General features: G+C 43.8%; 1 protein-coding gene across 3 annotated transcripts; it reads left to right on the forward strand.

Moving 5' to 3' along the window:
- Positions 1–1192: 1192 nt before the first annotated feature.
- Positions 1193–14981, forward strand: LOC140911354 (endogenous retrovirus group K member 9 Gag polyprotein-like). Of its 3 annotated transcripts, none has more exons than XR_013635776.1 (4): positions 1193–1391; positions 3754–3800; positions 6149–12549; positions 13323–14981. XR_013635776.1 is itself a non-coding variant. In XM_078852788.1 (3 exons), exon 3 carries the CDS (start codon positions 10335–10337, stop codon positions 11364–11366), a length of 1032 nt encoding a protein of 343 aa, XP_078708914.1. In that variant the 5' UTR covers positions 1193–1391; positions 3754–3800; positions 6149–10334; the 3' UTR covers positions 11367–14981. The 3 variants fall into 3 exon arrangements, 1 of the variants encoding a protein (XP_078708914.1); XR_013635775.1 differs by having other exon boundaries at positions 6149–11888; XM_078852788.1 differs by having other exon boundaries at positions 6149–14981.
- Positions 14982–19317: the final 4336 nt, after the last annotated feature.

The following is a 19317-nucleotide window of genomic DNA, read 5'->3' on the forward strand; positions in this document are numbered from 1 at the left end:
CTATAAACAGCACTTAGCAACTAACCTAATTGAGGCTTCTTACCTGGGCCTCTTCCTATGTTGTCCCTTCATCTTCACCCTTATCTCAGGGTTAAGGTTCTTAGGTGATCTCTCTCCCTGAAAACCTTGCTATGCAAAATGCAGGCAGAAAACAAACTCTGCTTATTACTCAAGTTCCTTTGGCCAGAGAGGCACACCTTTTTTTAATATATCTTAAACTTGAGGATAAAGGTATATTTTAATAGCAATGATAGAAGTGAAGTAACTATAGTTACAGTGATAACTTGTTGTGGCCTGAATTTTAATATATATTTACTAAACAAGCACAGAAATGAGTTGTGCAACACATGTAAAGTCCAAGAAACAGTTGAGTACTTGCTATAGCAATGCAGGGAGAATTACACAGATAGAAAGATTCTTTATAAAGACCTGAGATGCCTCAAAATGAAAGAATATAGTCTGAAAGGACTGGTGAGAGTTCTGGGAAAGTGGGGTAGCACAAAAAAAGCATTTCTTCACTTTTTAAAGGATATTTGACTGAGTGAGAGGATATAGATTTTTTTACTAATGCAAAAACTGCGGTAAATGGCAGTCATAGCTTCACATGCTGTGTTAATAAATAAATTCTCCAGCCTCCATTTTTGTCTGCCTGATCTTTTTTTCTGAACAAGCAGGAACTAATCCACCCTAAGATGGGAGCTGCTGATCTTAAGCGTCCTCAGTCCTGAGATAGGGTGAAAAGTTTTGTCAATTGGCAGAAAACCCAGAATTTCCAAGATAGTGACTTGGCAAAAGGCCAAGTGTGTGTGTAGGGGTCACCAGAATCACTCTGAGGTAAACAACGGCAGTGAGCATGTAAAAAGTTAATAGCTACTGAGCATGTGCAGTACAAGGTAAGAGAGAGGTTAGCTAGCTGACTAGTCACAGTGCACTCATGGAGGGGAGATGGATCAGTGTTCATGTCTCACCTCATTAGTTCCCGGGCCAGGGAAGCTAACGATCCAACCAGCAGACCAAATTCAGTGATGAATCGTGGTCATGTTGTGTTTATTGCTAAGAAGAACCACACTCATACCTGTTACAACTAGTTCTAAAGATCAGGTCCATTAGTCATAGCTCTGAGGTAAAGGTTGACATTGAGCATGTGCAAGTGAAGTAATTGCTTACAAGAATAGGAAGGTATTTTAGGAGAGAGAGAGAGTGCAGCATAAAAGGCCAGCAGGCTGAATGGGATTTGGAGAAAGAGCGATATGGAAAGGATGGATGAAGGGGAGCTGCCACAGAGGGGGGGAAAAAAAGAAGACTCGATCAGAGCAAGGCTGAGTGATCAGAGCCGAGAAGCAGTGGCAGGCAGCAACTATAATTTAAAGGAATACCAACAGATATATAAAGTAAGCCTACTATTTTAAATTATAGTATACCAAAAGTACAGTGTAGAATAGTATATAGGATTAGCCTGTGTGTGCTTATAAGAATGGGTGAAAAGCATTCACTTATAACCATTTAGCATACATGCTATTGTAGCTTGAATGCTCTTTAAACTTGCAATAAGGGATTTGTGTAAGGGATTGTGCCTTATTTAGGATTTTTAGAATATACTGTACTAGGGATCATTAGTTACATTAATAAAAAGATACTGTTTTATCTATAAATAGAATACTGCTTGTGTCAATTACTTTATCAGAAGGTTATATCTGTATCCTTTACTGTTTTCCTTAACAATCCTAGAAATTTATACCTCAGTAAGGACAGATTAAGGAAGCAATAGGCAGGTCATTCTAGGGGCACCCAAAAATTCATTTTTCAGGGTAACAGCTGAGGCAGCTGCGCCATAAAACAACAGGAAAAGAAAGATAGCTGCTCCAGTGTGCCTTCTCTAGGCTGGCTTAAAGGACTACCTTTGCTGCTCTTTTCCTCTGACCTCACTGCTTCCTGGAGCAGCAACGCCTCCAGCAGGAGCCATGAAGGCCTGGTACTGTTGGGATAGATAGATAGTGATTCATGTAATATATTATAGGTTATTGAGGCCTAGTATGAATGGCGTTTGCTTGACATGAATACATGCATTGCAAGTTGGCAACTGAAACAAGAATTTAAGGTTAAGAACTATTTGTGCAAGAACAATTTTGTTGTTTTTTGGGAAAAATACGGAAAATTAGCAGAAAAGGAAATGACACCAGCTGGACTGATATAAAATTGTATGAGAATTGGAGGAAATGGAACACCTTGAATTATGGTAGCCCATCCAGGATTGTTTCTTTGGAAATGTGGGTAGAAAGCCTAGTAAACAAAGGCAAAGAATCAATGACATGACAGAATGGACTATAAATGGTTGCCTCTGATCTTTGCAAATTGGAGTTGTTTATTGTTTGTTAGAGCCCTGTGTGGCTATAGATGTGGTTTTTGCTGACTCCCTGCATCTTAAGATTTTATGATTGGAAGAAATCTCGACTGGCCATCAGGACCATTCTGACCTTTGGACTCTGGTACAGTATGTTTGGGGTGTGAATGCGGAGTGAGTAAAGTTTGTTTTGTAATCAATAAAAAGCATTTAAAGTATTCTATAACAACACTTTGTCCAATATCTGCCTGGTCCCCCATCCTGTAAGAAAACCTCTATTGCGGGTCTAACAGTACATCCGTCACAAGGTGATGTCACAAAATTAGTCTTTCTGTTCTCTCAGAAAATAATTCCCAGTTTTGCCCAATACTTGCACAGTTCATTTGTAAATGCAGATGCTAAACAATTGTTCAATGTCAAGTTCTTGTTTTTTAAACACATTTATCCGTTTGCTAACGTTTTGAAGAGGTAGACTCTTTTTTTATTTTGTATAAAGTCACACATCTTAAAAAGAAAAGGAGTACTTGTGGCACCTTGGAGACTAACCAATTTATTTGAGCGTAAGCTTTTGATGCATCTGATGAAGTGAGCTGTAGCTCATGAAAGCTTATGCTCAAATAAATTGGTTAGTCTCTAAGGTGCCACGAGTACTCCTTTTCTTTTTGAGGATACAGACTAACATGGCTGCTACTCTGAAACCTGACATTTTAAAAAGTAATGATCTCTGTCTAAAATCTTAAATTGCTTTTTAAAATGTAGAACTTTCACTGCTTGTGTAACATAAGCTCCATACTTACTATAAATAGACAATTTCACTCTGCATTTTCTGCTAGCACCGTGGAGATGTCACTAGCACACAGTTACATCTTTCAGTGGATAAACTAGATTACTCAAGTAATCTAGGCAGTAAATAAAAATCAACAGAGAAAATCTAGTTGCTAGTTAGTTTAGAGGCTTGAACTGAAAACAGGATAGAAACACTAGAGAGAGAGTTTAGCCTCAAATAATAATGTAATTTTCAGGTTTCTTAAGACTAAATGTTAAAACTCTGTAACCAATGAGAGGAGAGAGGAAAAGGTTCCAGAGAGTGAAGGCTGCAGTCTTCCCTCCCCCACCCCCCCAAAAAAGCCATTTAGGAAACTATTGTAATTACAGCTGCTACTGAGAACTGATGATCTTTACTAAAGAAGCTATTTCTACAAGTGAAAAAGCCATACTAAAGTGACAAGTGAAAAAAGCTCCCTTTATGGAGGAAAAACTGTGCACAGCTCTAGGGCTGTTCTAGGGCACAAGCTTCTCCAGGACTGACTGTGAAGACCCACTTAGGACGGGAATTCCATAAGAGGGTTTTGAAGGGATATAAAAAGAACTCATCCCTTTTAAACTGTATTTTATCAATTTATTCTTTCCAGAGAAATCATGATTAAGACAGAACTGAGAAATGCTACTCTTGGATCAGGTAGGACTGTAGATTTTTATTTATTTTTCCCCTTCCTCCCCCCCCCCCCACGTCACATTTACATTTCTGGGACTTTTATTTCATTACAAATGCCTCTAGGGGAAATCCTTACATCTGAGCAAGGCTCTGTGTTCATAGTCTAAAAGAAATGTTTTTATAACTTTGCCTGGGGAAAAAATATTTGTTTTGACTTAATTGCGAACAGTCATTAATTATCTAAGAGGTAAAGGGATCTGGGGAGAACATTCATGCCCATCTCCAGATGGATGATATGCTTATGCATGCTGCAAAGGGAATTCTCACACGTTAATGTTGAATTAGGCTTTTGTGAATATGTGCTGAGAGGAGAATTTAAGACTGTCATAGGAGTTTAAAACCGCAATCTCTATAGTTAATTAATAGAACAGATAGGAATAGTTCACCTTCAACTGAATGCTAGCTTTTATATTCTATTTCCTTCTTCCTGCCTCTTAGCAGACACTTACTTTAGAATTAGAAATATTCACTACATTTTCACAGCTTTTAAGAGTCCATTGAAAGTAAAATCACATGGAATGCTCACAGTTCTTCTCCCTGCCTCTTTCCTTTGCCACTCTCCTAGCAAACAGCTGCACTTTTCCTTATTCCGCCTTTTCCTGGGCCACACTGGGTTGTTGTTGCTGTGGCAGTTAGCAGTATGGCTGCTGCTGCTCCTCGGCCTAGCACATACAAATAAGCAAGCATGAATGTATAGCTGGTCTCTGCTGTGTTAAATAAATCTGGTGTGAAACATACTAGTAGTTATGAAAGTATCTAGGGTCCTGAAAAATAGAAGCAGAGAACTAATTGTAAGTTGTTGCAGTGCTGGTGCCATTGACTGAGAGTGCTCTCCAATTAATAAAAGGAAAACATCGCTAAAAGATGAATGATGGCAAGTGAATGTTTTTGTTTTGTACAACAGTATTTAGTGCTTGCTAAAGCTGAACATGGTGAACAAACTAGACCTGACAGTGAAACCTTTGTGTATAAGGAATACAGGTAGCTCCTACAGAGTTGAAGGGGACATGTCCCTCCAATATTTTACTATTTTGTTCATGTTCTTCTCAGTATGACTGCAGGATTGATACATTCTAACTGCTCCTCTACCTTTTAAAATATGATTGCATTACTACAGTAAGGCCCGCTCCTAAGTGTCACATAAGAGATGGAGCTGATGCATGTTTTTTTAAAAAAAATAAAAATAAAAAAAAAATCAAAATACATGTGCTGATAAGAGTTGTGTTTTCAAATTGTGATGCTAATCTGCTAGTGTCACATCCTGAGAAGAAAACTTTGCCAAGAATTTTTAACTAGTAGCTTACATGGTCAAGAAATAATCAGTCCGTTCTTTTCCTAGGAATTCTCACAACAGCAGCTTCCAAGTGTGTTGGTTAATTCACAAATTGTATAAAACAGCCCAATACAAACATGCCTCCCACTCCATTATTAGTGATTTATTAATTTTATTCCAATCAATGTCAAGACTATTGAAATTCTGCAATAATCAATGTTGTCACACTCTATACATCTTATCTACATAAACATGTCTTTATCTTCTGCCTTCTCCTGTCTTGTAGGTCTGTAACAATTTCCTATAATCACTTTATTCTATTTTATTTTAATTAAAACTCCCCCCGGCCCAGTCATCAGATTATATATTATTCCTCTTTTCAGCTATGTCTCATAATAATGTCCTTCCTAAATTTGGCTCATGTACCAGTTTGTTTTGTTTGACTTTTTGAATAGTTTAAAATCTTACTCTTTAAACACCTACAATTCCATTTTGATTTTATGTTCATTGCATGTATAGCACAGTACAAGTTTAATTTTTTTAAGAAAAGATCTTCCTTCTCAGCTTTACATTTCTCTGTGCTTTTCTGTTGTCCATAACACATTGGATCCAACTCAGCTTGGCATAAGCAGACACAGCTCCAATTTAATTTAATTGGAATTGTGCCAGCTTAGTCCAGAAATTTAGCCCATTCGTATCAACATTTTCACAAGTGGCTGCTGATTTGGGCACCCAGACTGAGAAAGATTGGGCTTGATTACCAGAAGATCTGAGGACCCTTAACTCTAGTTGAAGTTAAGCTCCAGAGAAGTTAAGCTCAAAATGTCTCCAGCTTCCCCCACCAAAACAGAATGAGCTGAAGAAGACTTCTGTGTAAGCTTAAACGCTTCTCTCTCACCAACAGAAATTGGTCCAGTTAACGATATTACCTCACGTATCTTATCACCCCAAAACGAGGCATACAAAATCAATGGCTGCTTCTGAAAATTTGCCTGCAGGTCATTTTTATGTAAACTCAAGCAACTCTTTTTATTCACAGACAGAAATCTGGTCATTAGTCTTATGATGAAAAGGAGCTTCTCTGTATAAATGGGTAGGATTCTTCTATTAATTAGGTGGCAGCAATTTTTTAAGAAAATAATTACAATAATTTATAAAAATAATTTTTGTTGTTATAAATGTTCACTATTATAATACCAAGGGTCATTTTAAAAAAATCATTTAATACTTTGAGATAACAATTTTAAAACAAGGCAGGATTTAATTAGTCTTAACCCATATTTCCACCACATCAGTTCCTGGGGACCATTTAACTTGACTTCATTTGAAGAGCTTTGAAAAGAGGATGGTAGAGCTGAGAATCTAACATGTTCATCACCATACCAGTAATAAAGAAGACTTTTCCCCTTACTGGTAGCTGATAAAATTGTGTAAAATCTTGAGGGAAAATGGAATTAATTTAGTATTGGTAAAACACACTAGTCTAGCCTTTTTTGTCACTGTCACAGGTGAAAAAAGTTCTCTATAGTCCAAATTCTAGAAATTTCTACAGATCCAAAATGCATCACAAACAGCATGCTTTGAGAATTTGCAGCCCAACAGAGAGGGTGCTAAAGTAGTTATAAAGCACCCTCCTGGTCCTGGGGTGTTCCCATTCTCTCCCAAAGGGAGAAGCACATGCGGTGGAGTACCTTGATTTGGTAGGGTGTCTTTTTCTTTTCAATATAAATATACCTCTTGCAACGTGTTTTAGCACACATTAGAAGGCAAGGCCAAAGAAATGCACCTTGCACTTGGACCAGAAAGTGGTGAGGTTTATGATGATCCTTAGTTCTACAGTCTTGGACTGTCTCTGGAGAAAATTCTGTCTCCTGTACAGACGAACTTTACTTTTATTGTTGAGAGTTCCATTTTGCCAGAGGAGCAGAGTTGTTGACCATGGTCAACGCCCTAGAGTTTTAAATGGTTTTTAAAGTATCCTGGGCCCAGGCCAGTGAGCACTTTGAAGATAAGGACTGAGACCTGAAACTTGATTAGAGGAGACTGGACTAGATGACCTCTTGAGGTCCCTTCTAGTTTTATGATTTTATGGGAAGCCAGTGTAGAGAGCAGGGGACAGGTTTGATATGTTCCCAGTAGCCTGCACTTCTGAGGAGATATGCTGCAGCATTCTGTACTAGCTGGAGTTTTCTAACTGCTGAAGGCTTCACGCCCAGTTAGATTTCATTGCTGTAATCCAGTGAAGAGGTGACAAAAGCAAGTATAACTGGGACCAGGTCTTCATCCACCAGCAAGGGATGGAGTTTCTCAGCTAACTGGAGATGATAGGAAGAGTTACTTGCGGATGCTGCTATATAAAAGTTCAGTGTCAGCAGGGAATTATAGAATCATAGGGTTAGACGGGACTGCAGGGGCCTGAACTGACCAATTGTGGGTCTGTATCTTCAATGAAGGCAGGCACAGTGTCTCCCCAATCTCTTCAGAATACTACCTTCTGCCCACAAGCATCACCTTGGTCTTGCTTGGTTTTAGCTTCAGCCAGCTGTTCTTCATCCAAACATTGGGCCACCTTGAGTCTCTGTCTGACTAGTTCACCTAGTGGTTACATGTAGATGTTGAAAAGGACCAGATAGGAATTGATCCTTGTGGGACTCTACAAGTGAGAGGTGGAGGTTCAGTTTCCCATCACTACTTATTGGGAATGTCCATCTAGGAAGGACTCAACCATTTTATTGCATTACCCTGGACTCCTGCCACCTTCTTCAGGCAAAACAGCAGAATCTCATGGTCAACAGTGCTGAATACTGCAGAGAGGTCTGGCAGGGTAAGAACAGATGTCTGTCCTTTATCCACTGACTGAGAAGATAATCCATCAGTGCTGTTAAAGTGGAATTGAAAAATTCTGTGTCCTGGCCTGAATTCATACTGTGTTGTGTCTAGAATGTTGGCTTCAGTTAGATCTTGTCATTGGCCTTTTCTTAGCTTCTCTGTGAGCTGGGCAGTGATTGTCTAGGACAGATGTATCCAGGGTGGGTTTCGTCAGTGTTGGTCAGCCTATTGCATGGGTGGAAGGGAATAGTCCCCCTCTGAATGAGAGGTTGGCTACTTTGGTTAGAAGTGGCATTAGGTGTTCATGACTCTTTCACAAGCCAGGAAGAACATGGGTCAGATTCAGTAGTCTTGGCTGTACTGCAGCCTCAAACCCACTCCCTAAACTGAGGCTTGTGAAGGTATCCTGGAAAAGTAGTCTTAGGACTGTATTCCATAGTGCCTGAGCCAGGGAAATCCATTCCCCGTCTAGATACAAAGCTTTTAGGGTCCTTTTTAAACCACTGCAGCCCCTTTTATGAAGAACAAAGAAGCCAGAGAGGTGCATGTGGGGAAAGGGCAGGCAGCAAATAATGTATTCACAGAGGTGTATGGAACGTCTCCGCTTATCCTTCGTAGTTTTGCTCTGCAGTGGTCATCAGCTACTCATTGCAAAGAGTACTGTGGGTAGGTCAAGGGTTATGGTGGGTCAATCATACACAGTGTATTTCCACTAGGCCAAAATGCAAGCGGAATGGGAGCAGTAGACCACAACAACTGTTCCTCCTGCATATACATCTATTAAGAGGCCATGACCCTTCTGTAATAATATCATGGTTAGTTGGGTCTGGGGGTTTCATCCCTGAACTCTGCAAAATTGTTGTACCTGGGGTTTGGTAAATTTACCAGGATTTGACCCCAATTATTTATTCCAGGAAATTGAGAAGACAGAGGGCATTCTTTGCCTGTCTGACCCTAGTGCAGACTTCAGCAAGAAATGTCTTTTGCCACTACCATCAATAAAACCCAGACTAAAACCGTCTCTCTTCCTATGCTGTGTAGATTACAGTAACTCCAGTGTACTGGAAGAATTTGTTTTCAAATGCAGCTTCATGACAGAGCAGCATGTTGTGTTGCCACCTGGTGTAGATATGAGATATATACTTTTTTAAACAAAACCTCTTTCACTCCTATGTGAGCAAACCTGCATAATTCTCTCAGGAAAGGCAAGTCTCTCAGGAAAAGAAAAATATCTCCGCTATGTGACCAGCCTGCTGACTCATGCAGTGGACTGAAGTTAATTCTGGTGCAGAAGACTATACTCCAACTTGTGATCTAGTCCTGTGAAGGATTCATGCAAGGTTCATGCACTTGGCAACATTCAGGGCACACCCTGAGTGTTTTGTGTAAGAGCAGTGCACACACGGCTCCTCTAAAGGGCATGAACCTTGGAAACTCGCCCAGAGGACATGAACTGTGGGAGTCCTCCCAGGACTGGGCTCAAGGCCCGAGAGCAAGGAATGCAGTAGATAGAAATTGGTAAATAAGAATATTAAACAAAGCCAGTGTATTCCTTTTATCTGTTGGAGTATGTAATGCGCAGGAGGAGGGAGAGAATAAAAGAGAGGGTGGAAAGCTGACAAGGCAGACCAGCCTGCTTGCTTGCTTAAAGCCTTGTTCTGTCTTGTATTTGGACTGTAACAACTGGCGCCCAAACGTGGGGCCCTCAGCACTCACCTCGCCCAGCAAAGGTTTCAGATGCATCACTCATCCGCTTCGTGGATCCCAGTGAGTATTTTTCGTCATGGTAAGTATGGGAAGCTCCCTCTCTGCTTTGCAAGTGCAACACTGCAATGAGCTACAGTATTTGCTGCGTAAGGCTCAGCATGATTGCCCCACTCGAGAACTCACTCTCCTGCTACAGGAGGTGAGTGCCCAATGCCCGTGGTACCCTGAAGCCGAAACCCTTAAGCTAGAGGACTGGGAGCGGTTGGGCCAGACATTGCACAAAGAGCCTCGGGCGTCCATGCAGACTTTACATGCCTGGCACCTCTACCGCGACGTGATACAGCGTGTCGCCTCAGAAAGGTCCTTCCTCACGCCAATAGAGAGGCTGGTGATCTCGCCACTTCCATTCACTCCTGCAGCCATCCCCCCTCCTGGTGATGCGACACAGCGTGTCGCCTCGGAAAGACCCTCTCCCGCGCCAATAGAAGGGCTGCCAATCTCGCCACCCCCGTCCGCTCCTGCAGCCATCCCTCCCCCTGCTTCACCCCCAGTGCCTCAATTACTGCCGCCTCCTTTGTCTTCCCCTCTGGAGCCGGTGAGTGGTCACCGTCCCCCCGTGGGGCCCCCATGCTCCGGGGCCCCCCGGGGGGTCATCCGCATCTGCTCAGGGGCTTTCGCTGGTGCAACAAATGGTTCACGCAGGGAAGACTCGCCCAGATCTTACAGCAGAGGAATTAGCTGATCTGGTCTCAGTTTGCCCGGTGACCTCGCAGGATGATGGCCAGGGCAACCAGCTTGCAAACTGGGTCAGTTTGCCTTACTCAGTGATCAGAGAGGTAAAGAAAGCAATTCACGAGTTCGGCCTCACTAGCACGTATGTACGTGGTCCCCTTGAAGGGCGAGGTACTGGGTACACCCTGGTCCCTGAAGATTGGAAGGCGCTGTTGTGCATGATACTGACTGGGCGTCAGCATGTTATTTGGCTTGGTGAGTATCGGCAGATGGCGGAACGCCAAGCCCAGGTATATATAGCGCAAGGGGTCACTTATGAGCAGTTAGCAGGGGAGGGCCTGTTTGCTACCGTTCAGATGCAGTCTCAACTCCAGCAGGCTGTCTTCCCCATTATTTCTGCCTGCGCCCAGCATGCTTTCTGGAAGCTCCCAGATTCAGGCAAGCCTACCAAAAGCTTTGCCAGTATCCGTCAGGGTGCATCAGAGTCCTTTATGGATTTTATCAACAGATTGCAGGAGGCTATCCTCCGACAGGTGGATAACCCTGCGGCAGCTCAGGAGATTCTGTTAAAAATGGCGGTTGAAAATGCGAACGAGGATTGCCGCTGTGCTCTCCAGGCGGCACAAGCCGCTGGCGTTCTAGAGCTGTCGGAAATGCTGCGGGCGTGCCAAAACATTGGCACACAAGCACATAAAGCTGGGGTTCTGGCCGCCGCCCTGCGGAAAAGCAAGAAGGAGGGGAAGCGTTGTTATCGCTGTGGTAAGGAGGGTCACTTTCAGTGGGAGTGCCGCTCATCGACTGCGCCCGCCCGCCCCTCAAAGAAGTGCCCGGCGCCCGCCCGCCCCTCAAAGAAGTGCCCCAAGTGTCGGAAGGGCTATCACTGGGCTAATCAGTGTCGTAGCGGGTCGGGAACCCGCACGACTGGTCTCCCCCGAACCCAGGGCCAAACGGGGGTGTTCCGCACTCAGACAACTGTTCCTCTGCCTTAAAATCCATAGACTCCATGAGGGCAGCGACTGCCGGAAGTGCAGGGCTTGATTTGATTATGCAGAAGGACGCTGATTTTCAGTTGCCGGGGGAGGTTTGCGCCGTACCTACACAGGTGATGGGACCTCTCCCTGCCGGATTTGTGGGTCTGGTTCTCCCTTGCTCACACGAAACAGGGTTTTTTTGTCATCCCAGGGGTCACTGACGCCGATTACACTGGCATTATTAAGGTTCAGGTGTGGACCCATCTTCTGCAGTCGCTCCCGCGTGGACGGTCAATTGCACAATTGATTTAAGTCCCCTATCAGGTGCCAGCCGCAGAGGATCGAGCCCGGGGCGGAGGCGGCTTTGGATCGACGCTGTCTCAGTCGCCACCTCACGACACATCCTCTCAATTTGTTGCCCTAACAATGTCACTCCGCCCCTCGAAACCTCAGTTAACACTTCTTTTAAATAATTTTCCTTTTACAGGGCTGGTGGACACTGGAGCTGACGTTACGGTGATTCGTGATCAGGACTGGCCGGTCAGTTGGCCAACAGTTCCTTCTAAAGAGTTGTGGGGGATCGGGGGTAGCAAACCTGGGCGCCAAAGTTTGTCTTGGGTCATGGTCTCTAAACCAGGAGGCCGTGCCATTGCTACGATCTGCCCTTTTGTGCTCCCTATCCATCTCAATATTTGGGGCCGTGACTTACTTGTAAAGCTGGACACCACCCTCGATATTAATATATAATGGCCCAAAACCCTCCCCCAATCACCTTGCCCTCCACATTACCATTGGTATGGCAATCCTTAGAGCCCGTATGGATTGACCAGTGGCCCCTCCCCCTAGAAAAGCTGAAAGTGTTTCATTCACTTGTACAACAATATTTGCATGCACAGCGCTTGGAGAGCTTCACTAGTCCTTGGAACTAGCTGCTGCTGTTTTGGCCTTTCAATTTTTTGCTGATTGTCCCTTTAATTTGATTGTGGACACGCATTATGTTTATCAGGTAATCGATCATTTACCCCTTGCCCTCATTACCCCTCAGATTGATGCGGACCTCCTCCGCCTGTTTTTGTTCTTACGGTATCTCCTCACCACTCATAATTTCCCTTATTTTGTTGCTCATATTCGCAGTCATACCCCTCTGCCTGGGCTACTTACTGAGGGCAATGCGCGCGCTGATCGTGCATTACGTGGTCAGGTAAATTCCCTTTTTTCTGACCCCATCGAAAGCCATTCCTTTTTTCATCAGTCTGCCTCTGTTTTGGCCCGACAGTTTCACATTCCTGCTGATCATGCACATTCTATTGTTCGTTCCTTCCCCCACTGTGCCGCTGCTGCCCCTAACTTTTCTTATGCCGTTAACCCCAGAGGTACCGCAGCGAATCAGCTGTGGCAAGTGGATGTCACTCACGTGCCACAATTCCACCCCTATTCGTTTTTACATGTTTCCATTGATACCTATTCGGGATTCCTCTGGGCGACCCCACAGCGTGGGGAAGCCACTCCCAAAGTTATTCACCATTTGCTAGCCTGTTTTGCTGTTATGGGTCGCCCGAGCCGGATAAAAACGGATGATGCCCCAGCCTATTGCTCCACCGCCCTCTCCACCTTTTGTGCCCAATGGGACGTCCGTCTCAAACACGGGATCCCTTATAATTCCACAGGCCAAGCCATTGTTGAACGTGCAAAATCGCACGCTAAAAACCTTGCTTGACAAACAATTAAAACAAGGGGAGCTGCGTCTCTGAACCTTAGGAGACATTCAGCAACAATTGCGTGTCCTTTTGTTTACTTTAAATAATTTAACACTGAATACAGATCAGCAGACCCCCGCGGATTGGCATTTTCATAAGTCCGAGGTACTGGAAAGACCGCGTGTCTATTACCGTCAGCTGCCCAATCTGCAATGGTTGGGCCCAGTACCTTTAATTTCTTGGGGTCGGGGATATACTGCTGTGTCTCTCCCTGCAGGACCGTTGTGGGTTCCGGCCCGGTGTGTGCGACTGGCACTGATACAGCATGGCGTGGCACCAGGGGCTGTTGAACCCCATTCCGGAGTTTTAGCTGACCTTGGAGGAGAACGCGGTGCCTCCCGGGTCTACAATGGCGGGACGGAGAAGGAGGAGACATAGCGTCCCAAGCCAGCCCGTGACATGAGGAGCAGTGAAAGCATTGGTCACCACGGCTCAACGAAGACTGGCAGCAAACCAACAGCCAGAGACTCCTGAGACTCTGTTTGTGGCCATTCTCACCCAAATTACTGCTAATTCTGTATTGATTGTGTGCCTTATGTGCCTCCTATTTCCTGTAGGGGTTGACTCGGGAGCGCCTCCTCTGTTATGGGCCCAAATGACATATAACCTATGGGAAAAATTGGCTTCAATAGCAAATGTTACCCACTTTTGTTTATTTGATTTTGTAGCAGCTGAAGAATTGTTAGGTACGTGCCTTATTCCAGTATGTCATCACCCTGAGGAAATAGGGAATGAGACGATGCTCGCTGCTTACGCGAACCTCTCTTCCCAGTACTCTAGCATGGCTAATTGGGGCCCGGCCAACTACACTTTACCTTCTTGGGCTTATTTTTTGCTGTTGCTGTGTGCACTGTATTTCCTTTTTGTTAAGGCTTTGTTGAGACCCGCCCTGGCAGGCTCCACGAGTTATGACCTAGTCTGTCCGGGAGTTAATGGCTTGCAAAAGCAAATTGATGGCTACCAGGAGATGGCTGAGCACAAATAAACAAAAAAGGAGGGGATGAAGGATTCTTGCAGGGTTCATGCACTTGGCAACATTGAGGGCACACCCTGAGTTTTGTGTAGGAGTAGTGCACACACGGCTCCTCTAAAGTGCATGAAACTTGGAAACTCGCCCAGAGGACATGAACTGTGGGAAGCCTCCCAGGACTGGGCTCAAGGCCCGAGAGCAAGGAATGCAGTAGATAAGAATATTAAAAAAAGCTAGTGTATTCCTTTTCTCTTGGAGTATGTAATGCGCAGGAGGAGGGAGAGAATAAAAGAGAGGGTGGAAAGCTGACAAGGCAGACCAGCCTGCTTGCTTGTTTAAAGCCTTGTTCTGTCTTGTATTTGGACAGCAACAGTCCTGTGTCTAATCCCCACAGCTAGATGATTTGACAAGGGGAAAAGTTAGGATGTCAGGCAAGGGCATTACAGCACTCAAACTGAACGACAACTGTAGAGCTGTACATTTTTTCTATCGCTAACGCTATGATCCTGCCACAAACATTGAGTGTCACACAATCGCTCATATAAATGGGATACTGTTGGAGGAAGGATGAAAGATGGCTTGTTTTTTAAATTAATTTTAAATTTGTTTTTCTTTTCTTGCACATCAGTTTCCAAACAGATCTATACTTTGAATAGAATCTCCTTTATAAAGATTTGACCTAGCATTCCTTTGCACAAAGCAACTCTTAAAAGCAATAATATAAGTAGCATGAATATAATTAAAGCCGACAGATAATGATGGAAGCTATTGTTATTTCTAAAGGGTTTTTATTGAAGTTTAAAAGCTTTTTACTTATGTTCACAAAAAACAGTTTAATTGTTGCCAACAGTTTTGTAGAGTCAACAAGTAAGCCTTTTCTGCCTTTCTTTAAATATTAGGCTAATGCAAACAAGAATTACAAAATAAAAATTGTCTAGTTTTGAATAACAGATTTCAGAAGAAACTACAGTCCTTTTCTGAAAGATTTTGATATTGTGCATTTTTTGGTCATTCAATACTATATAGTTATAGTAGAATTCTATAACTGCTGAAGAAAAATGTCACCATAAATATGTTGCACATATGCGTATTACCATTGAGGTCTCAGGAAATGTTGTTGATCTCCTATCACAAGTGATTTTAATTGATCATCTGTTCTTTTTAGTTTTTTAAACTATTAAGATCTTTACCACAGAAATACTCAAGTGGTTGTTTAGCAAAATTCTTGATGGATGTTTTGACTACACTGAAGACTATTTCCGGCAGCAGGAATAAGTCAGTGAATTGGAATGGTGTGACAGAGCACTATTTGTAGCACCCTAGTCACTGCTGTTGCTGCAGCATGAGGAAGGCTGCAGGCTTAGCTATGAGCAGTTATATGCTTTCTGTTGTGGGACCGAGCACCTGCATGCTAATTGCTGGGCTAAAGTTGTATTTGGAGGATACAAGTGGAAGGAAAAGGAAGTAAGGGGGAACTCGGAGGATGAAACTGGCCTGAGGAGCAAAGGCTGTGGGGACACCTTCTCTTGCTATAAACCTGCAGTACACTGTGTTACTTTGCAAGGAAGGAATAAATACACACGTGGTGAAAAGGTGGTGTGTGTCTATGACTGAGAGTCCACACAAACTGGCCAGGCAGTACAGTTGACCAGGTAGTGACAGACACCCTATGACACATGGGGGCTTGTTCAGGAGCATTAATCTTCTCCACTGAAAGGAGACTCTAAGGGGACCTGCAGAAGGGCAAGAGATGCAGGCACAATGAACGAGATGCTGCACTGAGTAGTGGAACAGCAAAAGGAGATAAAGACCCAGCAGGTGGAGAGGCAAGCACTTCTGGGTTAGCAGGCAGCGCAGCAACCAACGTTACAGGAGTTCAAGGAACAGGCCCAGATGCAGCAATGTCTCCTGCAGAGGCTGGTGAGTTCCAGTGAGGGGATTGGAAATTGAACAGTGAACCTGGGGAAATGCAAAATGTCCCTGGGGGATGACCTGATGCCTCTTTTACTAACCTATTAATGGGTGGCTACTTGTACTGGATGGGAGAAGGATGCATGGGCACTTTGGCTAGCCCCTTATCTGGCTGGTTGATACCCTGTCAGAAAAATACTGCCAAAAGTTCAGGGTAGCCAGTTGAAACGGCAGGATACGTCCCAGGGCCTTTGCACAGAAATTTTCAGATTGGACCACTTGCTGGTTGCAGCCAGATACAGGACACTGAGGCCCTAATGGACTCCATTATTCTGGAACAGTTTACACAGGGCCTCCCTGAGACTACAAGGGTCAGGGTTCAGAGGCAGCAGTAAAATTAACAGAGGTGTATGTGGAGATGGACTTTCCATGGAAAGAGCTCTGTCCCCCTGTGGCCAAGGAGGGGGGAAATAAGGCTGAAGAAACTCATGCAGGGAAGCCCAGGAAGGAGATACAAGGGGGCCTCAGCTGCCTGTGCAGTAGCTTGCTACTAGTGCGGTGCAGAGGACACACAAAGAGAAACTTCACTTTCATGGACTGCAGGCTCGCAGAGTTCTAAGGGTGGACAGGTGTAAAAGGGAAACCTGGGATAAGGATGATTCCTGTCACAGCAGGCTGAAGAATGACAGAGCATTGTGGATTCTGCAGTAGCATGTTCCCTTGTATAGAGCACCCTGGTTAAGTCTCAGTGGTGACAGGAAGGGGTGACAATAACTATTGTATGCATGGGGGAGTGAGGGAAAGAGCACTTATCCCATGGCAGTTATCCACTTGGAAGTAGAAGGGAAGTTTAGATGGCAGCAAGTAGGGACAGTGAAGTCATTGCCTTACTCAGTAATCCTAGGAACTGACTGGAGCCCATTCCCTTTATGTAAAATGTGTAGACTATGCAGGAAGAGAACCCAACTGCTGGATCCATGCAAAAAGCTCATCAGTATATATGCTCCAGTGAGTCCTCCAGGTCTAGTGTATGATAACCCTAGACATACAGTAACAAGCTCAGAAAGATGCACTACACAAGAAGACTTGGGGAGGGAGAGGAGGAAAACGTGAGAAGGGGGCAGTGAAACAGGGAGTGCTAGATCAGGGACACCTAGAGAAGGAGGGTAGAGGTTTGGCCAACTCCCGGGAGGTACAAGCCCTGATGGACGCCTGGAAAGGCATGGGATAGCGAACACACCGCAGAGGGAAGAGTTCTGACAAAAAAGCTTTGGTGGGCAAACCTACCCTACTAGCCCCAAACTGGGGGCAAGATAAGTCGGGAAGAGAGGGATCCCAAGATTATAGCTCTAGAGGGGCAATTCATGGGGGTTGATATGAGCCTGGAGCCAAGTAAACTAGAGGAAAGATGTTTGGGGGGAAACCTCCACCCTCTAATTGTACCTTTTGTGGGTGGAAGACAGGAGACCTTCACCAGTGTTCCATGGAAGGCTAGCTCCAAAGGGAACGGGATCCCCCCAGTAGAATCCCAACCCTGTAAAGACTGTAGGGCATGGACAGTGAAGAAGACCTCTGTTGGAGGCAAGAGAAGACTTCTGGTGATATAAGCACAGGAGGGCTATGACAGGGCCCTGTGAGAAGCACCCTGGTCAGTGCTGTTGCTGAAGCATGAAGAAGGCTACAGGCTCAGCAATAGCAATTAAACTTTTCTGTTGGGGGCTCACTTATGGTGAGCTCTTCATAAAACAATTTTAAAGTCATGACTTCTGAGGTATGAAGCACTTTTTCACTAGGAGACAGACTCTGTTTATGACCATAGCAATCAATATGTGTTAATTAGCTACAGGAGGGTATCACAGTTACAGGGTTAAATGCACTTCTCTTCCCCTCTGGTCTCTGAGTTCACCCCCTCAGGCCTTGTCCCCTTATCTCTCCTGGGGTGGAATCATGTGATTCTTCCCCTTTTAGACCAAAACCTGGTCTACAGTACCCTGTGTATCTACCATGCTTACCTAGCAGGTCTGACTGAGTTCGGAACCTGCAATTCTCCCCATAGGAGTCTGACTAGTGATGAACCAATGACCAGGCAGCTGTCTTAAACCCAAGTATTGTTTTATCTTAACAGTAGGAATAAAGCATAACACAAGAGAAAAAGGATTTTAAATCCGTAGAAGGTCTACACCCCTTTCTTACCTAGAGTCCTGCCATCCTTTAGTAGCACCCCTATTCAGGCCTCACTTTCCCAGTCACCTCTAACCTCTGGGGTCAGTGTGTCAATCTATATCACTCTCTCTCCCTCTGCTTGAAGAAGTATGTCACTTTAAATCTAGTCAGATCTTTCTTCTCTTGTTCTCCTTGGACCCCACCTTGACAGTCTAATCCAGGGAGCTCATCAGGAGGTCAAAGGTAAAACACCAAAGCCAATGGCTCGTGTATTGTCTCTAAGTGTTAGTAGTCGGCTATCTCAAGCCATTAATCTGCTTCCTGATTATTTTTTCCAACAGCCTGCTATTAAACCAAAACATTCGTACATAAACATCCCAATGTTTAGCCCAGTATTGTCATACAGTAAACATCCCAATAACCAGGTCAAATACAGTATTCATACATTACAGAGTAGCCTCTCTTGCACCACGGAGGACTCGCTTATTAGTTTCCAAATTCAAGGGAAACTTATTGAGTATTACAAGAACTTGTGTGTGTGTGTGTGTAAGTAACATAGTTCAGGCCAAGCTTGACAAGCATGAAAATGTCATGCAGATGAGACTAAGTTCACTGATACCTTTTAAATCCTTCAATAAGTGTTTTGAAGAACAAGGGTTGGTTTTTTGTTGTAGGTGATATTAAAATGATTAAATCTGTGCAAAAAACACAGAGGGAAAAAAATAAGCGCTACAGTGTTTAGACTTAACTTTTCCTACATGGTTCAGGCTGTACAGATACTTTTTCTGGCTTCAAACCACTACTGTGACTCTTGTTTGGCTAGAAAAGCAAATGAATATAAGTAGCTGGAAAGGCCTAGAATCATTATCTTCCCTCAGTGAAAATATCTGTACATACTGCACTGCACTAGAAGCTAACAGTGAAGATTAGTATTTTTGATGCACAGTAGGAATCAAAAAGTTTCAGTAGATTTAATTAGTTGACAAAACCCGAAGTGTGGGAGGAGAATAATTATTGCCATTTCCCCACTCTCTAGGCATCTACAATTACTACAATGAAAAGGATAATCAGCTTCATACCCTTTGATCTCCTTTTCTTTTATCCACCTAATTACGAAGTGCTGGTGAACGTTTGCACAATAAAGATTGGTTTGAGTAATCATTGCAAA

The sequence above is a fragment of the Lepidochelys kempii genome, chromosome 5 (genome assembly GCF_965140285.1).
Source record: "Lepidochelys kempii isolate rLepKem1 chromosome 5, rLepKem1.hap1, whole genome shotgun sequence".
In the NCBI taxonomy this organism is placed as follows: Eukaryota; Metazoa; Chordata; order Testudines; family Cheloniidae; genus Lepidochelys; species Lepidochelys kempii.